Consider the following 22682-nt stretch of genomic DNA (forward strand, 5'->3'; position numbering starts at 1 on the left):
TCCAGATGGCACAGCTGTGGGAAGGCACAGGAGTCACTGGTCTGAGGGACTGTGTGGAATAGTCCTTCCACCGCCCAGGCCAGTAACATGAGTGGGAAATAAACTCTTGCCATAAGCCACTGAGATCTGGGAGCTGTTTGTTCCTGCAGTGTAACGCAGCAATGCGGCCTATTTGGAGTGGCATAATCGTTTACCTTCGATGCCTTTCCTGCCTCTAAGCCTCTAACCCTAACCCTATAATTCCTGGATCTCCTTTTGACCACAACCCCTCACTGACTTCAACTCTTCTTAAATCCATTTTTATAACCAATAATCAGCCCTGTTCCCCTCAGTGGTCAATCTGGTTGCCTATTCACAAGGCCAGGAGGGGACATTTGGGCACTTTGGGAAAGTGGGGTTGACTGTGTTTACTTTTCAAATTGGGCCTCCACCACTGAAGTGAATTTGTGGAAGAGATAACCTACCCATTCAGAAGCCTTCTTGAGCTTCAGATGGAGTTTGAATCACAAGTACCTTGCAGATAAAGTCTTTTGTTGTATCATATATAACACAGTCAACGAACTAGAAAGAGTTTCCACAGTCTATAAATATGAAGTTACCCTTTGGCTTTGAAAACCCATCATATGGAACCGGACAAGGGAACACAAAAGTCGATGGTGGGAGTAGTCTTCAGAATCTCTAATGAGACGGTTTCAAGGGAGAAAAGGCACTTTTCCACTGTGATCGTGGCAGTACATATTCTGTTTTTTTTTTATACGCATTGTCCCCTGTCAAGGAGACAAGTTGCTGTATTACTCCCAGGACTGTGGCTAAGAGGAAACACAAAATTCTAAAAATACAGTCTGGCTTTTAAAGGTTGCTCTTTGCATAGTTTGTCTCCAGATGCACTGGAAGATTAGGTGTCAGAAGGGCTAGAACGCTGTCCTTTCTATTCCCATGAGCAGAATCAGACTCATGTCTCTTGAATCTACACTCTGAGGAGGCAAGGGAGGGCTCCTGACTCCTTCAAAGTCAGGCGAGGGTTTCCAACAGGCTTTTTTTTTTTTTTTTTTTTTAAATGTGGGAGCAGTATAAAGAAGCGGTGCCCAGAGATAGGAGAAATAAAAGGGGCCCTGCTGGCACACTTCACCCCACTCTAAATGCTTGGGGCATGGTCTCATTTCTTCCAATCCTTTTCTCAGTTTGAGCCAGACTGAGACAATCTCATTCAATACTACCATTTTACAGATGGGAAGACTGAGGCCCAAAGAGAGGAAGTAAATTATGCAATGCCATAATTAGTTAGTGCAATGTATAATGCATAATGCATAATGCATTAGTTAGTGCAATGCACTAACTAATGATAGTGGGGGCCAGAGCTGGGACAGTTTTTTCTTCTACTCTATGCTCTCTAGCTTGGTCATGGCTTCTCCCTATGTGTGGAAGGTGTCAGCACCCCAAATCATGCTGCACACTGCCCTGGATGTGGTGATCACTTTCGATACTCCAGGAAACTCTTTGGTGGCTAATATTTGTGGAAAGCACAGCAACTGTGATTTAAAACAAAAATACAATGGAAAAAGGAAGAGTGACCACCAAAATCGTGTTAGTTTTCTCCGCTGGGAGCCAAACTGAGGCAGAAACCACCCCAGGAAGTAACTAGTGAGCCATGAGCACCTGCTGTATACACAGCTCCATAGAGGCTCCTGTGAGTGGCCACACAGAGGGGGGTCGGGCGGAGCGGAGCCTATCCCTCCACAATCAGTGAAGAATCTGATCTCTAACTTGGCAGCACAGAGCAGTGGGAGGGGCTGTGCTGCCGGTGTCCTGAGCTGGCTTTGAATTCTAGGTCCACCACTGGATCTGTTCCACATTGGGCTGAAGTACTGGGAGCCTAACCTTCCTCGTCTGCAATGGGGAACTCGAGCATCAGCTGCGTCAGAGTTGCTCTGAGAACGATGTCCTAAGGCCAGAGCAGGATCATGGTTGGCTTTTCATTTAGGCTGTGTAGGGCCGTGGGTAAAAGCCACGGCTACAGAGCTGGATGGTCGCAGAGATCTCTGCTCTACTGTTTACTAGCCATGGGACCCTGAACAGGTTGTTTAAAATTTTCTGTACCTCAGTTTCCTTATCTGTAAAAGAAGGGCAATGATGTCTACCTCTCTAAGTTGGTGAGAGGTAATTTGTGTAGAGCTCTTAGAACAGCACCTGGCATACAGTAAGCACTCAATAAATGTTGATCACAGTTATTCTCGTTATCAATAATCAAAGTTAATTGTCTCTTTGGATTGAGGGACCTGAATTATTCAGCGTGCTTCCATGACCCAAATTGCCCACTTTGCTTTGCTGTCTCAGCTGTTCCTCCCATCCTCTGTAATAGACTTAATCACCTTATGAGGGGTGAGCCTTCTCCTCCCTGTCCCCTTTGATGTAGGAGAGAGGAGCTCTGGGGGCCTAGATTCTTTCAAAGGGCAGTGCTGAGGGGCCTGGGGCATGGCTGGAAAGTTGCGGAGTCTAGTGTCTAGTGTGGGTGATAAGAGCCCATAAACGTGGAGACTGGGATGTGAGGTGGTATCTCCTGCCAAACAGGAATAATACGAGAAGAGATTTCCTAAACCCTTAGGGGTGATGACAGCTAAGGAGAGGCCCTCAATCTCCACTCATTCTCTCTGCATTAAGAAGATTCAATTACACTCTTTGATTCATCAATATCTCAATATTCAGCACTGATTAACTCAAGGGGCGGAAGACAATTTCCCCCGTGGTCTCAGGAGAGGGCAACTGTACATGGCAAGAGTGATGGCTCTTGATATTAATTAAAGTAACATTTCATTTTTCTAGTGGAACGAGGTTTATGACTTCTAGGGGCTCTAAGAAGATGGGCAGAATGCAGAATTGGAATTAAATGCAAACCAAGGGCAGGTCTGAGGCAGTCAACTTGAGTTTCCTAAGCAGGGGCCTGCTCATCCCAGGCACATATCAGGTCCATTTTACTTCTTTACATGAATACATGCCCTCCCTGGCTCCCACGTGCATAAAGATACAATCTCACCAACGCACACCCACACACACCCTTCCACGTGCATACACCTGTACAGGTACGCAGTCCTGGTTTATCCTGCAATGGGTAAGCTGTTCATGGAGCAGTTCTTTTGAACTCTGAAGTACTGAGTTTCAAAGGCTGCAGAGGAAGGGGCAGGCTAGAGTTTTTGAAGCCATTGTCAGAAGGGACCACTGTAACCCTTTCCCAGAACGAGCATCACTCCATGGTCACCACCAAAAGCTGTTCAGAGATTTGCAGCTCTGACCTTGCACTTCCACGACCACCCTGGCGAGCTGGTTCTCCCTGACTTCGGCACTCCGGGTTTATAGCTAGTTACTTTCATCCTGCCGGCAAGCCCAGGAGCTGCCCCTACAAGGCTCAGGAGCTGTCTGGCCTTGACCTTCTCCATGAGCAGGGCTACCAATCTCCTAAGCAACAGAACTAGCTAGAAGGAGATTGCTGCATATAAAACCTGCAAATGATGCCAATCAAATGTCTATCTGCGACTGAGAAGAGGATTATATCCCTAAAAATATGGGGATAAATAATATGTCCAGTGAGTGGGAGAGCAAATTCACTGGCCCACGTGGGGAAAAAAAAATTAATCAAGCTCTGTGTTTGTGTGTGTTCTTCCCACACCACTTTCCCTATTTCCTGGTCAGGTTAAGAAGGAGACTATGGAAGACTTTGTATAGTACTTCTGGTTGCCTTGAGCAACAGCAACGTTTAACTCTTCCTTTTACCACTGTAGAGCAGCGATTCCAAACTGCTGGCCTCTGGACAATTCCAAGTTCACGAGGGAGGTTTCACCAGTGAGTTTTCACCAGTTAATAGCAAACAGAGGAAAATGAAGACACAGCTGTGAGTTTTTAATAAAGCTAATTTAATTTAGTAGATGGGACTGTCCTATATTCCAAGATTAGGTCCTTCAGGTCTTTCTTGTTGTTTTTCATGATCAAGAGCCCCCCTTTTTTAATGAAAGGAATGTGATATTAAATTTTAGTTAGATCTCATTTTTTAATAGACTTTTTTTTTTTTTTGGCCAAAATTAAAAGTTGTCAAGCTACCATCAAATCACTTTTTTTGGTTCTTCTAAAATATTTACTCACTGGTGAAGCCAATTTTCGGAAATCATCATGAAAAGAAGAGTAGCAGTCCGTGTCTAGCTCAGGGGTACTCATTTTGAGTAAGTATCAGAATTGCCTGGAGAGTCTGTGAAGACAGAGATTGCTGGCTCCTTTCCCAGTTTCTGATTCAGAAGGACTAGAAATGAGGTTAGAGAATCTGCATTTCTAGTAAGTTTCAGCATCTAGTAAGATGCTGCTCATGGTCCAAGGATCACCCTCAGAACCATTGGTCCAGCTTGTCCATGGTGGAATGGGGAAGGCTTTCTGAGACCTGAAGGGAGGGTCCTCATTATGGGCAGATGTTGGGAACGCTGCCACAGTAGGGATATACAGACACTGCCCCAGACTCTGCACCTGTGCCTTTCAGATTTCCTGCTCCTCCCACTAACGGAGCCAATAATATGGGCTGGGGAAGCAGTGCTCCAGTGACAGCAAACAAGAGTGCTTTCTGAACTAAATGACTCTACGGAAACCAGACTGTTCCATTTTGAAGCTGGAGGAAGAGAGAATGTTCCAGGCTGTCCACCTAATATGTCAGTGCAGAGTCTGAATGTATCAGGAATTTCTCATTCGTGGTGACTTGCTGCCTTTGGTGGCTGTGGGCTGCAAGGAATTCAACCCAGAGCTGACTTCTGTGGGCCCTGAGGTGATGAGCAGGAAGGCACTGAGGCTTGGGGGGTAAGGATTCCATCTGGGACAAACTTATATGACTCATGCAGGGTCAATGTGACTTTTGAAGGCTCTCTGAAAGTGTTTTTGTTTTCTCACTCTTTGGTTTCTCTACCTGGGATATCCTCTGAGGTTATGTTCATTTTATCTCATTTCTCTTCCAAATTAATTCATCACCTTGGTGTATTTTAATGTTTCTATAATACCTGGTTTAATTTGTACACTTATTCCTGTCTAAAAACCTGGAACCTGGCTTGATGTTGGGCTAAAATAATAAGCAAATTACTGGCTCTTCAAAAGATACAGGTTAAAACATCACACAGAAAGTTAGCTGACAACAGAATGTAATGGAGCATAGATATTTCTAAGTGTTTCAGGAAGCAAAACCAACTACCCAAATTCAATCTTCCTATATAAGAGAGCCACTTACGTTTGTCCTGCAAGGAATCATGGGGCACTTCTCCCTGAGGACTCTCTTCCAAGTCTCCATAGTGTAGGACCTTGTGGTTGGGTGAAAGTCGACAGTACCAAAATTTGTCTGAGGGGGAAAAACACACACACACACACACACACACACAATTTGTAAGGTAAGTGATTCTCATTTCCAAAAATATCGACATCTTTATTTCCTAAGAGTCTTGCCTGGAAGAATAAGCAATGCATTTGATTTTAGGTCAGGAAGGAATGAATTCTAGAGCCCTGGGCAGTAAGTCCCCTTTTGATTTTGATCTTTAGTTAGCACTGTTCTGCTAATCACTGGGGAGGTAATTAAACCCTTCAGGAATAATGGCACCAGGTTTTCTGCAGGGGTGGTTTCCAGAGGGTTATTTCATCAGTATCTGTAATGATTATGGAAATTATTCCTTGTCCACATAGGCCTGGCAAAAGTGGGGAGGGAGATGCAGAAAAACCAGCTTTCTTGGTTCTCTCCTGCTTCCACATTCTTCTCTGAGGTTAAGACAGTTGACATGGTTGTGTGCCATATCTTAGTTGGTGTACCAGACCCCCCCCCCCGGGGGCTAATACACACAAATTAATCCAGGAACGAATTGTTAGGATTCTAGTGCCAGACACAAGGGGTGGACTTCATGAGGAAATCATCCAAATAACTCAGGGATTAATCCAAAGGACAAGGATATTCATGACCGTCTCCTCTCTGATTCCTAGAGTTTAGTTCTCTAAACAGGCATGGCTAGAAGGGGATTAAGAGGTACAATCTTCCAGTTATAAAATGAATAAGACATGGGAATGTAATGCATAGCATAGGGAATATAATCAGTAACCTGGTAACAATTTTGTTCGGTGATGGATGGTAGATACATTTATTGTGGTGACCTTTTTGTAATACATTTAAGTATTGAATCACTATGGTGTACATCGGAAACTAAAAAAATTTAAAAAATTTAAAAATTATGACAAAAACAAAGAAATAGGCATGACTAGGGCCTTAAGAGTCATTCTTTCCTTTTAATTTTTTTAATTATGTTATGTTAGTCACCATATAGTACATCATGAGTCATTCTTATAAATAACTCCCTCAACTTAACCTGCTCTGCATTCCAATGTAATAAGAAATATCTGAATAAGCCTGTGAGGAAGGAAGAAGGAGGCAAAAAGCACTTTTTATAGATAAGGAGCTTAAATTGTAAAGCAATCTTCATGAAGTTCTCAAGCAAGGCGGTGCTTAGATGTCTCCTCCTCCAGGAAGCCCTCTCTGGTTACTACTGCTATCAGGGCTGTCCCCATCCTATTAGCTGCCCTAGCATCTTCCTTGATTATAGGTGCCCCCATGTGAAGCATCTTGGTATTTCTCATTATTTGTCACAAACTCCAGGTAAGCAATTTGCCCTAGCAGGTGTACTCTGAACAATTACTGATGGAAGAGGACTCAGGATACTCATGAGCTCAGACAGTGTAGGGAAGTCAGGGCTCTCTAATGACAGCCCCTGTCTTCATAATGGCACTGTCCCAATCCCTTGGCACAGTGCCTGGCACATAGGAGTAACACAATTGGTGTTGGCTAAATTGATAAACGAGGACCCAAAGGGACTTGGCCAGAATGCTTAAGACCCAGAGAATGTATGACCTTGAAAGCATCTATGTATGACCTATAAGGCTGTTTGTGCAGTTATGTAGTTGGGGAATATGGTGGCCTTGGTCAAGTCACCTCATTACTGTGTCTATAAATGTATTGTTTTGAAACTACTCTGATTAGAAGGTGCTCCATTAACACTGTAGGTAAAGTGGTTTTCTATCTAAAATTGCCTTTACTGCAAAACTTATGTCTTAACTAGGACTCTTTAAATAGAAAAGAAAGTGTTAAAAATGGAAGTAAAAGCCACACAATGAACAAAGAAAATGCCAAAACTTGATCCACAAAAGCAAAATGCCTCTGTAATTCCCATCTTCCTCATCTATAAATAGGGCTTGGGAATTCTTGAATGTAGTCAGAATATGGCAATCCATATAATTTAAAAAGAATCTGAAGTCTGCTGGAAAAACTGGAGAGGAAAGGAAAAGTTATTTGGTGGCTAGGGAAACATCTGGCATTGCTCAATTTAAAAAATTATGTTATATCTATACATACAACACATGTCACTTTCCTGGGAGACTATTTCAAAGAGAGAAAATAAAGTTACTCCCTGAATACTCGACAGTCATTTCAATTAGGCAAACATGTGATCACCAGGTCTCCAGGAGGTGAACACATTTGGGAATCAGACTCGTGATTCCCAATAGGAACTGTGAAGTCCAAAGGAGCAGGCAGTACTTTGGCCATGAGCACCCACAGTGCTCTTGGGGGGCCTGCATGATAGGCCGTGCCAGTTCCTCCTCCCTAAAGGGAGCTTTCTACCTTGTCTAGATGGACTGCCGAGACTGCACAAAGCCCCCTGGAGAGCTTTACTATGTAGCTTCCTTCCCCTGATACCTCGGCACTGGGATTATTAGCTAAGCGAAGCGTCGCAGAAAACCAGCAAGGAAGTCCTTCCTTGTACTGGGACACGCTGGTCTTATTCTGAGTAAGGGCCCAAGCTGTTCTTTACAGGGATCCCTAACTACGTAAGGTGGGAAAAGCTCTACAGCTAATGGTAGTAACCTAAAGCCCAAGGGCCAATATGACGCCATCAAAGATCATCTATTCTCAGGACACTGGGGAGCATCACAAAATTGAAGTGGTACAAACAGATACGCTGTGAAGTAAAATGCATAATTTATATTCTTTTGTAAGACTTCAAAAATTTCTGCTGCTTATGCTTTCAAGGGACATTTCCTTATGCAGTGAATATCTGCAGAGTGCCTACATGGCACACAGCACTCTACTGGGTACAGCAAAAAGTCGTCAGGGTGACAAACAGACATGAGAGACGGAGCCAAGAAGTTCAAGGATGAGGAGCTCCCTTGGTTTTTGGTTGCAACTGAGAGAAACATGGTGGAAACCCTTGTTTCCCAGACTTGGGAAATAGGCCCAGGGACTCAACAATTCTGACTATACTGCAGGGAAAGGTAGGAACAGGGAGGGTGTGCATTCTTCCAGTCAGAGACTACAAGAGGACGGTGGCTATCTATCAGGGTTCCTGGAGGCAAAGCACCCATCATCTTCACAACATTGCGGTAGATGTTCACTGAAAAGAGACACAAAAGGCCTCCCAGAACCCTGCCATGACGATATCTAGCACCCGGCTGATGGAATTTCCTCCTCCCTCTGTCTAACTCCTCTCCTGTCCTCTAGGAGCTTCTCCTTCTCAGGCTACTGCTACAGTGGGAGAGAGCAAAAAGATCCAGACATCATTAATGGAAGTGATGGCTCCGTTCCTTCCTCTCCATCAAACAGGAAGTCGTGGATGGACGGGAGACAGGGCTGGGAGGTCTCAGGGAGGCTGTTTTGACTCCTAAGCAGATGGGTGGATACCATGACAGTATCTTCTTCGGGATAAAAGCTGGAGTCATTAGCTCTGGGAGGGTTTAGCAGCATCGTAGCTTGTGCACGTGTCTCAAATGGAGAGCTGCGGTAGAGGACAGCTAGGTCCCAGCAACAAACGGCGCTGGCTCATTGCATGAGGCAATTTCCGTGGCAACCAGCAGCATCAGTAGTTTGATTTGCAGTTTCTTTCAGGGTAAGAAAAATGTGTATTTCTTTTCGAAACCCAGCATGATGTTACTAGTTCCTCAATCCCTCTGGGCAATGAATGAGTGGATTGTGTCACTAAAAGCAATTAGCAGGAAGCAGGGAGAACATTATCAAAGATTGTTTACTAGCACTTAAAGAATAAACAGGAGTTAATATAAGGGTCTTTCAGTCAATTACGAGTGTTAGCACGTTAATAGCCATTTCTTCATTCCCCAAATTCAAAAACTGACAAGATGGAGACAGTTTTGTGCTTCACTGTCTTGGTCTGTCTCTGTGTGAGTGCATGTGGGTGGGTGTGCAGGCAAGCGTGTGCACGTGTGTGTGTGTGTGTGTGTGTGTGTGTGTGAGTGTCTGCAGGATCAGAGAGAAAAGCTGGTTTCAGAGCTCACAAGCATGGTAAGAAGGTCTCCAAGGCTGATTAAAGCTATTCCCAATGTCACATAGATCATTACGGAGCTAATAACCACTGACAATTATAATTCTTACAGCTCTGTTTGATAGAACTTTCTGCAATGACAGAAATACTCCACAGATACTTATCCAATAGTAAGAAATGAAGTTTTAAATTTTATTTAATTTCAAATAAATAAACCATAGGTAGCTATCTCCAACAGTACGACTGACCGTTAGTCCTCAGCTTCCAGTCTGGAGACACATTTGGGGCTGGCCAGCAGGACTCCAGGGGGCCGAGCAAGCTGGATACCAGCTACCATTGTTGAGTGGGAAATGTTGGGTGAGTCAGTGAGGCACAGGGCACAGCAAGAATGGAGTGTTCATCGGCTCTGCGGGGGGATAAGGGGGACGTCTTTGTCTTGGGTGCAAAACCCCCCATTGGCAGGTAGCTGTTGGATCAGGGGGTCCTTAGAGTCTTGTGTTTGGGAAGCAGGGGGCCTTTACTAAAGTAAAATCTTAGGGCACTTGCATTCGGATTTTGGAGCTTTCCTAGGTTAACCTAAAATGTGCAATATCTTTAGCGTATTTAGGTCTTTTTCCTGCCTAGGCTTGAAGCTTTCCAAGTCATAAAACATGAGAGACCCAGCAATGTTTTTAAGGGGAAATGTCTTCTCTGAGATGAGATACCAGATTGCTCTGTTGGTCCAGTAAAGAAAGACAAGGAGTATAGACAGAGACAGAGGCCATTCTGCCTTCCAAATTTTCCTCATTTCACTGGATAATCTTTAGAACTAGAGATGGTGTTCTGATTCCGAATTCTGGCTCCCTGCAATCTGCTGCTTCCTTTCACAACAGAAGATGAGTCTAGAGCCCCAAATCCTTTTAAAGATAGTTTAGCCTAACTGCTGCTTTGGAATCATACAGACCTGGGCTCCCCACCAGGCCCTCACACATGAGCTAAGTGTCCTCGGCCAAGCTGTAAGAACCTTAGGGATCCCTATTCTTCTTTTGTTAAGCAACATTAATTATTATCTGAGTAAAATGTATATAGAATATCTTATTTTGAGGTACTGGAAAGTGCGCTGTCCCTGAAAATCAACTGGATTTTCTTCCTCTGAAAATATGTGTGGATTTAAAAAATTAAATATATTTAATTTTTTAATTAATTTATTTAAAAAAATTTCTTTTCAGTGTTCCAGAATTCATTGTTTATGCACCACATCCAGGGCTCCATGCAACACGTGCCCTCCAAAATGAGCTATGATAAGGTTTAATTAAATATTAAATGAGGGGCGCCTGGATGGCTCAGTGGGTTAAAGCCTCTGCCTTCGGCTCGGGTCATGATCCCAGGGTCCTGGGATCGAGCCCCACATCGGGCTCTCTGCTCAGCGGGGAGCCTGCTTTCCCCTCTCTCTCTGCCTGCCTCTCTGCCTGCTTGTGATCTCTGTCTGTCAAATAAACAAATAAAATCTTAAAAAAATATATTAAATGAAAATTTCAATCAAGGATAGAGGAAGAAACAGCCTGTTCCTAACAAGGGTCCATCTGGTTACTTTGCCTGAATATACCCTCAGCTCTAGGTTTTCTGAGTGCACGGAGAGACCAAGGTAAGGTAGATCACCCCTGGCAGCAGGAAGGAAGTAAGCCAGTTGTTCGGGGCACAGGCTTTGCTCACATCCAAGTTCCAAATTACGTTTGTCATGTTAGTGCTTAGAGAAGGGACGCTAGCCAAGAAAATGGACAATGTTTTCAATGAGAAGCAAAAGTTTCATGCTATCATTTCTTGTAACGACTCTCTAGTGTGTTACCCTGGGCTCTTATCAAGACTGTTCAACACGAAGCATTCTGAAAGTCTGTAATCTCTGAGATATAAGGAAAATAGGGAGCAGTTTCTGATCTCGCAGATTCTCACGGTGGAAATAATGGCCCTACCATAGTCCATGTCTGGAATTTCATCTGAATTCAGTCCCGCAGAAGCCCAGGGGACCCAGAAGCAAGGCACTCTATGTCACTGTGAAGGAGTCTGGGCAGAAGCCTTAGGTACTCTGTGCTGGGAACAGAATGGAGTGAGGTTGGTACGTAACCTCCTTTGCCACTCTCCCACCTGCATTTAAAAACCTATACTCTGAGGATCTACAAGCTAAAATTCATGCTAAATATTACTAAGGTATGTTCGACAATGTTCAAAAGCACTGTACTGTGTGCCATAAATGCAGGATTTTGTTTAACCCTTACATACAATGGACGTCATTTGACAGATGAGGAAACAGGAACATAGAGAGATCTAGTAGGCGGCCAATGGCCAGAAAGCTAGCAAGCGGGGAAGCGGGAGCTTGAATGCCGTTGGAGGTGTCTCACGTGACTTACTGCCTCCAAGTTCTAATGTGGCCAGAATTCTTACAGACCCAGATTTGCGAATGTCCACATTAGTCTAACCAAGTAGCAGAGCTGCGCGGGAGGTGGGCAGAATGACAGGTCGGTATGAACTCAGGTCTTCTAGCTAAATGTGGTATGGCAAAAGACTGTCTGCTCCCCGTTTTCTGGTTCTGGGGCATGGAAATCTCTTTCCGTTCATCCCCCATACAGCTAATACTTAAATCGGCTCTTCTGTACATGACTCACTGTTGAACAAGTTTAAACGGAGGGTGGCCGCCATTCCTTCACAGTGTACTTGCTCTCTACCCTGGGAGGGCGCGTGACTGTTCCCTTCTGAGAGCTCCTGTGGAAGTGCACCTCTTTTGAAGGGATTAAAATGATTTTACGAGGGCATCTGTGCGGCTCAGTCAGTTCAGTGTCTGCCTTCGGCTCAGGTCATGATCTCAGGGTCCTGGGATGGAACCCTGTGTCGGGCTCCCTGCTCAGCGGGGGAGCCTGCTTCTCCCTCTGCCCTTTCCCCTGCTCATGCTCTCATTCACTGTCTCTCTCAAATAAATAAATAAAATCTTTTCTAAAAAATGATTTTACATCATGTCCTCATTAATCTGTGTAAATCTAAGTGGAATGTTTCAATGGGGTGATAGGAAACCAATTTCATCACAGTTGGCTTTGAATCCCTACTTTTATGCACACAGATCTAGTCACCAGATTTTTAAACCACTTGCACAACACCAAAAGGCTTTCCTTTCTGCACTTGAAGGATGATTTTGTATTAAACACAGATGGCCAGGCTCCCTAGGGAGCTTAACTAATACATTTATAATCTAGGTGCTAATAGTTTTTTTTCATTAGGTAATTCCTTTTTAAAAAATGGGAAAAATTTGCAAATTATGGGCTAATACTTCTTTAGCCAAAAGACTGTCACTATTATATCTGGAAACAGAATTATTCTAGTAGAATCTTATCCATGTCAGACTAGAAAGAAAGGGGAGACTTGTGGTAAAATAGACTGGAATGTTAAGTTGAGTTCTTCGAATTACGTTCTGGAGGATTCTAGCTGGACATCAGTGGAGATGTTGGATGGTAGGTATCCATGTGCCATCTCCCCCCTCCTCTTCCCACTTCCATGTCCTTTGCCCAATGCCAAGTAAATAAAATCTTGATAAATCATCTTACGGGAGCAGTATGTCCTGACTATTGATTTTTCCAAAGGTGATGAAGAGATCAAGCATAGAATCGACTATCTGGCTAACTGAGCTAAGAGATCATCTAGTCCAATTCTCTCACTTATTAGATGGGAAATTATAACCCTGAGAGGTCATGTGCCTGCCTAAAGGCATTCAGTTGGTCACTTAAAGTTGTGAAGCCTAGAGCCAAGTCCATTCACTCGTAGCTCATTGCTCTTTTCCTACACAATTTCTTAGAAGAGTAGCCACTACACTTTGTTGGGGCTTTCTGAGAGCTACGTTTGTGATCAGTTTCCCTCCTTACACTGACTTTAGGTCACAGGTATTGTTATCCTATTTCTGATGGGGAGACTGCCCACAGTCACACAACTGGTCAGGGGGAGAGGCAGGAGTGTACCTATTTCATGTGGCCCCAGGGCTCTTGTCCTTACCACCATGCCATACTATCTTCTGGAAAAGCATTCGCCCTGATCACGATGTCCCATGCAAGGAACAAGGTGAAAAAGGAAGAGACTCCTCTTTCCACTGCTCTCCCAGCACAAGCCTTTCTCAGTCGCAGCTGGAACTCAGCTCTTATTATTATTATTCTGCCCATTGTCCTCTCCCCTGAGGCCCCTTTTGAAGTTCAGTGCCATAGATTGCCATCCTCTGGGAACAACCTACACTTTTCATTTCTCAAGGAAGTTCTGCCTTTGGAAGTTCCTTAATATGATTTTTAACCGTAATACTTGAAATCATTTGAATTTACTCAACATTCAGCACAAAGCTATTAAAGTAAATGGCCAGGGGGATGGGCTCGGCATAAATACGAAACTATGTTTGTCATTAGTGGCTGAGCTCTGCGTCTGAGGACAGCGTCCACTGGTTTTCAAAAATATCTGCTGGAGTTTCTCCTAGGCCATATGTTTTTCTTGGTAGACTTGCTACCGCTTACGCTTGATCCTGGTCATCCCTCAATCTCGTCACCTCTCCTCAGACCCTATTTTTTGGTTTTATTTTCTGTTTGTTTATAGGACAGTATGAATCCTGAGACTTTGCAAGCAGCCTGTCAACAGAAGAAAGCAATCGAAGGACTTTACTTCCCTGACTGAGAAACAGCTGGGTGTGTCTCCTGCCTACTGGAACTAGTCTATCGGCTCCCATTTTGACATGATACTGTGGGACTAAAATTCCCTGAGACAATTCAGAAGTTCTTCTTGCAAGATTATGAAAACCGATTCTATCCCACCTGGGTTCAATGTTATTTATATCTCCAGAAAAAGTAATTTTCACCTAGAAGGGAATCAGTATGGGGATTTGAGCATTAGGACCATCCATGCTGGACGTTCCAAGATCAAATCCAACTGTAGAAGTAAGGACCGTAGAAAAAAATTTTAAATAAAGTAAAAATAAAATGAAAGTCAGGGCCATAGAGTTGCCGGAGTATGAATCCTTGCTCTTCCACAACTTACTTGGGCAACTTACTTAACTCCTCAGGGTGTCAGTTTCCTTATCTGTGAAGTGGGTACAATCACAGGGTTACCAGGAGGAGGAAATGCATTAAAATAAGTAAAATGAGAGTCTAGTACACGGTAAGCTCTTGATACATGTTGGCTGTTGTTGAACACCCACCAGCAGATTTGTGGCACTGAACAGCTCAGGTGGCTTTTCAGTTCCATAGGTCTTCTGGTAATTCTTTGATTTTCCCTGGGTACTCATGGGCAGTCAGAACTTACCGGGAGTCAGAACTTACTTATTCCCATTCTGAGTCCAGTGCTACAAGGCCTACCCTTAAACCAGCACCCATGGCCTGTGATTCCCCAGGGAGCGCACCACTGGTTCCCCTAGTCGGGGGAAGAGTGGTCCCAGACACACTACCTTGCCTCCGCCGGCAGTTGAGTTTCCTGAAACAGGTCCCTTCCACGAGGCGGTTCAGGCGTTGCTGTTTGATCAGCTCCAAGATCTCTGGTTGAATCTTCTCCTTTAGTTCCCTGGGAAGGACAAACACGCATTACACAGCATGCCTTGAGAACAGCACCTGGCTAAAAGAGCCTCGTGGACAGTTGGGGCAGAGAAGTGCAAGCCGCGTCTTTCCCCAACCATCCCGATACCTCCCAAAGTGGTGTTTTAGAGAATTATTTATCAAGCGTTAGTGGATGGGGTTATCTGTTAAAACAACACTATAGATTCTCTGACATTTACAGAACATTCACCAAAGCACCAGCTGCTTCAGTGACGTTTTTCCACACCGAAGTCTCCCAAGAAATTTCTGCCCTTGTTTCACAAAGCCACAGATATGAACCCACGCAGAAATGCACTTGGCTTTGCTAAGACAATAAATCTTTGGTCACACTTCCCCCCTACAGCAGATAAACTCCCAGAATCCATTTGTGATCTGACCAAAGAGCACTATTAGACCGCCGCATAATTACTAATTCCACAGCAAACCACAGGACCACATTTTGGTTTCCACTGTATCACTTACAAATGGGAACAACACACCATCCCTGATTTTAGCCCACTGAGACTGGGATGATGATGGAATAGATTAGGGATTATTTGCATCCTGAGTCAGGCTAATACAATATAATTTTGTGTTAGATGCATTATGCCTTAAAGATATCAGGATAGAGCACAATGTTTTTTGAGTCTCTTTTTTTCTAAGAAGATTTTATTTATTTATTTATTTGATAGAGAGAGAGAGAGAGAGCAAGCAGGGAGAGGAGCAGGGAGAGGGACAAGCCAGCTCCTGGCTGGGCACAAGCCCAAAGCGGGTCTCCATCTCATGACCCTGAGATCATGACCTGAGGTGCAGTCAAGAGTCAGATGCTTAACCCACTGAGCCACGCAGGCCAAGAGCACAGTTGTTGTTATCATGTGAAATTTTATGTAGTGCCCTAGCCTTTGGGTCTAGGAAAGCTAGAGTTGTTCTAGGTGATGCTGGACAGGGAGAACCCTCAGTAGTGTTATTGATGAAAGCATAGATCTAGAACTTGGAAATCTAGGGTTTCAATCTAGACTCTGCCCATGACATGCATTTCATGTAGCTCATCTAAGTCCAAGTTTCCCCATCTGTACTTGGGAATAAGAATCTTTTCTGGGAAACTGCTGTGACTCCCAGAGGAGACGGTGTGAGTGCAAGAGCTCTGTAAGCCCTGGGCAGGAATGCAAGGTTATTACTGAATTTGCTTGGCTAGTATTCTCTCTCTCCCTCAGGCCAACTCTCCATATACCCACACTTCACTGTAGTCAAGTCTTGCATGTCTGTCAGCTTCCACGTCAACTCTGGACCTGCTCTGCACTGCAGACAGCTGGTCTTCACAGGGTGGTCAGCTCCTGGGTGGGGAAGGCACTCACGCTGGGGAAGTGCTTGCTTTGTCGGGTAGAGGTACTATTTGATTTGAGCTCAGTTAACATCCCCTTCCTGCTCGCCGTCAAAACCCCCAAGTTTTGGGAAGACATATTTGTGTCATTAATAAATGGGTATTGCTATTTCTATTTTACAGGTGGGGAAGCAGCTCATAGGGGTTATGCGTAGAACCTGATCTTCTGCATATAAACTGCTTCTATTTACATGTGAGATAAAGAGAATTAAAAAGTCGCATCAAAGGATCCGGTTATCTAACGGGGTGTGCTAGTACTCTGCTAAGACATATTTTAAACCTGAAAGTTTTCAAACCTCCTGTCATTTGCTACTGTTGCAACTGAACACTTAAAAAGCACAATATGGAGACTGAGCCCTAATAATGCAGCTTGGTACATTTGTACAGCTCTTCTGTGCAGACCTCCAGGGTCTCATCTCGGGCTTCCAGATCACTAAAACTATTTATTATCAGTGTTCAGCTTTGGCACAATGGACTTAATATAGTACAGCTTTGATGAACCCTGCTCTGAATAGGAGAAGAAGGTGGGGGAGATGCCAGGGCAGGCACACGTGACCATAAATCACTGCTTCTGACTTCCAAGCCCGGGCCATGGGGCAAAGAGAATTAGATGGCACTAAGGAATAGAGAAATCACTGGAGAAAGGGTTTGGGAATTTCACTGAGTCTTAGGTTGTGATGTATCTATAAATAATCGTTTTAGTAGGCTAGAGGTGAATTATGAAAATGGAGATAAAGATGCAGGGAAGAGGACCAAAAGGAGGAAATAATTGAAAGTATTTCCTAGTCATTTTAGTCAATGATTTATGACATCTTAGTGTAAGACCCAGATGTGCCCATCATGGCACACTCCATTATGGAAACATCTCCTGGGGACATACTACCAGAGTGAGTGAATCTGCTGCTGTAGGAGTTCCTTGTTGTGAACCCCGAAGGCCTCCAAAACATGATCGGGCAATGAGAAAAAGAGGACAACCTTTCTTTCTTCTAAGTGATTTCCTCTTCTTTCCATGCAAATGGACCCACTTGCTAGAAAATTCACTCATTGTAGGAAAACATATGTAACACCTACATGGTATGTCTGTGGTTGAGGTTGGACCTCAGCATCATGCACCATGGGCTGCAGCTGGGAAAAGAGATTCTCAGCTTGGGGTCAATGAGGCCAAGGTCACAGGTTCACTGCCTTTGTTTTGACAGATACTCTTCTAATTCTGTCTAAAGGCCTTGTAAATATATAAAAGAAGGAAGATTAACGAAGGTAGGGTAAATGAGTGTGTGAAGAGCAATTCCAGGTCCAGCCTTGTTTCTGGAAGACAATCCCAGGTCCAAGGCCAGCGAGGCCAGTGCCACACACAGAAGACAGAAGGCACCACTAGACTGGTGAGCTGCCTCCCTGGACCCACGGTCTGCCCCCCCAAGCGGTTACTCGGTGTCTGCCAAGAACAGACTTCGGCACACATTTCCTGTAAAGGCCAGACAGTAACTATTTCGGGTTCTGGGGGCCATAGCTGTCTTTGGCAAGTACTGAGATCTGCCATAGTAGAGTGAAAGCAGTCGACATACGTAAACACACGAGTGTGGCTGTGTTCCAATAAAAGTCCAATTACAGAAACAGGCAGTGAGCTGGATTTGCCCCAAGAGCTACCTATACTTTGCCGCCTCTGATCTAGAGGTTCTGTGAAGACTTGGGGGGCTGAGAGGCAGTGTTGTTTCATGGAAATTGATCAGTCTTGACACTGGAGAGCCTCCAAATTCAGTCCTTGTATTTCTTCTGTTCTGTATATTATAGACTCATGATATTGAATATCAACTTTATGCTGACAGCTTCCCCAATTTATATTTCTAATCTGGACCTTTCAGTTGAACTCCAAATTCATCAAACCAACTGTGAGACGTGCCAGATGTGGGTGTCTCACAGACACCTCAAACTTGACAGGTCCAAAGCTGAACTCCTGACCCCTGTCCCAACCTGCTCTCCTCCTTCTCACCCTTGGTTGTTCAGCTCCAACAGTATCGTGAACTCCTCCTTGACTCCTCTCTTTCTCTTATCTAATCAATCAGGAAATACCATTGTTTCTTATTTTCAAAATCCATCTATAGTAGGGACTTCAATCACTTCAAATCATCTCGACTGAGTTATTGAAATAACTTCCTTACTGATCTCTCTGCTTCCAAACTTGCCTCCCTGGAGAATATTCCCAGTACAGTAGCAAGAGGGATCATTTAGAAACCTAAGTCAGAGCACATCAATACTCTGCTCAAAACCCTCCATTGGCTCCGCATCAAGGCCCTCCATTATCGACTCCAAGCCACTTTTCTGGACCTTCCTATTGCTCTCCTCCTTGCTTAGTCTTCTCTCACCACATTGAGCACCCAGACCTACTCCTACCTCAGGGTCTTTGCACTGGTGTTTCTCTCTGCTGGAATACTCTTCTCTTAAATATACAAATAGCCTGCTCCCTTAGTCCCTTAAACATCTTAACTCAAATGTTACCATCCCAACTAGAGGGATCTACTCTGACCACATTACTTAGGACTGCCAGCTGTCTATCTCCTTTATCCTGCTTTATATTTCCATTGTCATTATATCTTTTAACATGCTATAATCTTATTTACTATGTTTATTGTCTGTGTCTCCCACTAAAATGAAATCACTGTAGGGTGAGAATTGTGTCTGTCCTCTTCACTGCTGCATCACCAACACACAAAACAGTACCTGGTATACGTGGAAGGCATTTGATAAGTATTGGTCAAGTGCACTGAATAATGAAAACTGTAACTGACCAGATCATCCTGCTGGCACTTGCTAAGAGAAGGCCCTATGCAAAGCTTGGGCCAATCTTTAGTGAGGAGGCGGATAAGCAGGGTAGGCATTAGCCTGATTTCTGGCCCCGTTTTCACTTTTTCTTTCTCACTATACTTCTACTGTACCTTCTGAGATAAGGCGAGGCATATAAAAATACATTTATAGGGTGAGTTTTACCATTGACACTTCAACAGTGTGACAACATGTCCCATTCCGGTTATCAGCTAATGATAAGAGGGACCATTTCTCTGAGTGGATATTATGTGCCAGCATATATGCTAAGTGCTTTTCAGGCATTACATCACTGAATCTTCCTAACTGCACAATGATGTGGACACTTTAATCACCTTCTTTCTTAGACCTTAGAAAAACAGGCTTCGAATGGGTTATGTGACTTGTCTAAAGAGCCGCATTTCCAAGTAGTGGCCTTGGAGTCGGATCCCAGATGGGTTAGTAGCTAGCTCCCTGGGTGTGGATTTTCTATCTTTCGCTATTATGCTTCCTTGGTGTTTACCCTTGCATCTCTCCTTTCCCTCCACAGTGTAGTGTTAAATGACCTGTTTTTGGACTATTCAAGCTTCTTATATCCATTAACTCAGATTAATTGTGTGGCGGGACTTATCTCCCCTGCAAAGTCACACTAAGGGGCAAGTAACAAATATCTCCTCTCGGAAATACTCAGTCAAGAGCTAAGAAATACAACACAGCTTCTTCAACCCACTGAATGGTCTCCCCAAATATTTGCTCACACAGAGTGTGCATTTTTCTCCTCAGGAAACATAAACGGTTTATAGTAACGAACCATGTGTCTCAAAGGATCTCTGGGGGCACTTAAGTTGGCCACTGAGCTGTGTGCGGCAGACACAGAGGGAGCCAGGCCGTGGAGAGAGCGCTTCGGGGGTCAAGAGGCAGGTGAGGGCATGGCCAACAAGGCTCCGCACTAGCAGTCAAGCCCCAGCCAAGTCATTGTCCCAGTCTGCTAACTTGAACTAGATATTTAACAGGGTGACCTTAATCTCGAATATACTAACTCCCAAGCCTGGGAAAGAAGTGTGTCCCATGTGCTCTCATGACAACCCCCACCTGTGTCTCCTCCACCCTAGCCCAGTCTGGGCTAACTCTCCTCCCCCAATTTTACAACCTGGAACAGTTGGGGGGCGGGGCAGTCAAGTGTCTCTGGCTGTCTGTCTGTCTGTCTGTCTGCAGCACAGGGCCTCGGAGGCAGGAGTCGCTCCAGAGGTATTTGTTAAATAATGAGTGAACGAATGCAAACCGTCACACGTGGGCTGTCCCGGTCTCTCTGCTGATGTGGCTTTGTCCTGTGAGCTGTGTAGGCAGCCTTTAGGCTTCATCCAATCCCACCAAGAGTTCATCTCTAGCAGATCACTCTAACAGACAAAACATCACTGGACAAGCTGCTGGAGGCTGGCTCCCACCTGCCCGTTTCGGAGGCTGGGATAATGATCAGGTTGGCTCACGGCCTCCCCTTTAAATGCTATAGTTTCCGACAAGCTTTCATTGCAACTACGGCAAGGCCTCCAGTGAGCCGGGCTGCTTTTCGGGCCCGTGGCCGAGTGACAACGCAGGGACCTAGAGAAGCTCTCCTTTATATTTGCACTGCTTCTCTTCCCGTCATAAGTGCAAACGTAAGAGCTTCTTATAATCAAGGGAGAACGTCGGAACGTCATGGGAAGAGCCTTAGGAAAAAAAGATACGAAGCCAAAACAGAAGCAGAGTGGTCACACTTCACGTGCAGTGAACATTCTTACTTAGAATAAAGTCATGGTCAAACATTAATGTGGGATCCATCAGCCTTGACTGAAGTGGTTCCTCAAGTGTCCCTTTAGGTTTTAAGGACTGCTGTCAAAAGCATAATGAAGCCTCCGTGTGTTTGCCCATCTGCTGAAACAAGCCTCTGGAAAGCCAGCGTCTTGGGGCTATACGCCCCGCGATGGGACGAGGCACCGCCGTTCCTCTCTGCAGGAAAGAACTGCGTCTCTGAGGAGTCAAGCATCTATCGGAAGGGCTTTCTGTTAGGTATTCCTAGCTGTACCTCCTGGCTGAGGACCAAGGCCCGGCAGTGCCTGCTGTAGAGCTGGCTGGCCATCAGTGCAAGTCCGATTGAGGTCTCACCACGGTGGGAGCCAAGGACGCCCAGGGAGCCTGTCTGCCCCCGGCTGCCCAGCTTCACCCCACTCAAGTCTGCGCTTGCACTCCGCTGCCACTGACGGTGCTTGCCGGGGCCCGGGAGCAGGCATGCAGCAGGGAGCTGCAGACCTGTGAACTTCTTTAAACTTCAGCTTACTCTTGCACTTCACAGAGGAGCTCTGCTGGGCTGGACAAAGTGTGAGCTGAGGGATCCGTGGGCTGGAGTTCACGTCCCGGAGCCTCCCCTCTCTGGACTTTTCCTGCTCCTTGAATGGGAATAAGACCTACCTCCTTCGCACGCATGGGAGGGCATGAAACAGCAGGAGGGGCTGCTTTGCAAATTGCCAACCATTTGAAATGTCGGCATACAAGAGTAAAGGACAGAAGGAGGGGCAGAAAGAAAAGAATCTGAAAAAGAGAGAGAGGGGTTTGTGTCATGAAGACACCTGTGTTGTACGTTGGCTTTGTACGAAAGTTCACAGCCATGTGCAGTCTTCTGTGGGAGGAACGAGAATGCCTGTCACACACGCTCCTTACCTTCACCTCTGCGCCTGTTTCCTTCCCTATCAATGATAAGGGTACCAGAACTGACCTAGCCCTTAGAAAAGGACAAGGGAAGATAAATAGGACAGTTCTAAGAAAAGACGGAGCAAACCATAGTCTTCGTGTTGGAGGTTCAGAACATCCTAAAGATGGAGACACGTGAAATGATGACTGTCGCAAGTGACACCTCCTGCAAAGTCCTATAAGGGGACCTGGTGCTCTCAACCTCGGGCCTGCAGGCTGATAGTGATGGGGGCGATGCAAGGTGCTCTGGGGTGAGGCAAAGCCTATAGATGGGGCAGGGACAAGTGAATCTCTCTCTTCCATCTCTCTTCCTTCCACTCACTACTTGAATGTGTCTGAATGACCAGCGGGCCTTGCTCTGGCCACTCAAAGGCAGGCACCAAGAAATACCTTTCTGGGCAAAAATTGATCCCAAGTGTTAGGAAAGGCCCCCCCACTTTTCAGCTACAAGTTCCCAGGGGACTCCTCCAAAACCAGGCCACTTCCTGGCTTAGGTCCTGCTGCTGGGACCTGTCCCCGCCGTCCCCTCAGCTGCCTCTATGCCGACTTCCTCAGGGAGCTGCTGAGACTTCATGAACTGAACTGAGGTCTTCCGAAGTGTCTTTTGTTGGCCTTCTGTAAATGAGCTCACAACACAGCCCACTGCACTGTGTATGATCGGTCTTCAGACCAGAGATGGTGGGTCAGAGCCTCTGAGGAGATAGAGCTCAGGGGTTACTTACAAAATCGGGCGAGACTGGAAATCTTCCTGGTTCATCCTCTCAGACTGGCGGATTTTCAGGATCTCAGTGTAGCTCAGGTTCTGCAGTTTGCACTTGAACTGGTCCAGGGAGCTAGGCTTGGTTGTAAGAGCTCTCATAACCTGCTCCTTCACCACCTGCATTACCTGTAGATGAA

General features: G+C 45.1%; 1 protein-coding gene across 3 annotated transcripts in view; it reads right to left on the reverse strand.

The window, feature by feature from the left end:
• LOC111147268 (engulfment and cell motility 1) overlaps positions 1 to 22682 on the reverse strand; it is a 524081-nt gene that overhangs the window by 17904 nt on the left and 483495 nt on the right. For 2 of the 3 annotated variants that reach the window (XM_022503208.1, XM_022503207.1), the window contains 3 exons: positions 22508 to 22671; positions 14761 to 14873; positions 5249 to 5356 (listed from right to left, as the gene is read on the reverse strand). In XM_022503208.1, coding sequence (XP_022358916.1) covers positions 5249 to 5356; positions 14761 to 14873; positions 22508 to 22671 — 385 coding nt within the window. The remainder of the gene's footprint in view (positions 1 to 5248; positions 5357 to 14760; positions 14874 to 22507; positions 22672 to 22682) is intronic. The other variant, XM_022503209.1, reaches the window with a different exon arrangement.

This window comes from Enhydra lutris, unplaced genomic scaffold, assembly GCF_002288905.1.
Source record: "Enhydra lutris kenyoni isolate GAN:26980312 unplaced genomic scaffold, ASM228890v2 scaffoldscaffold16, whole genome shotgun sequence".
NCBI classification, from domain to species: Eukaryota; Metazoa; Chordata; class Mammalia; order Carnivora; family Mustelidae; genus Enhydra; species Enhydra lutris.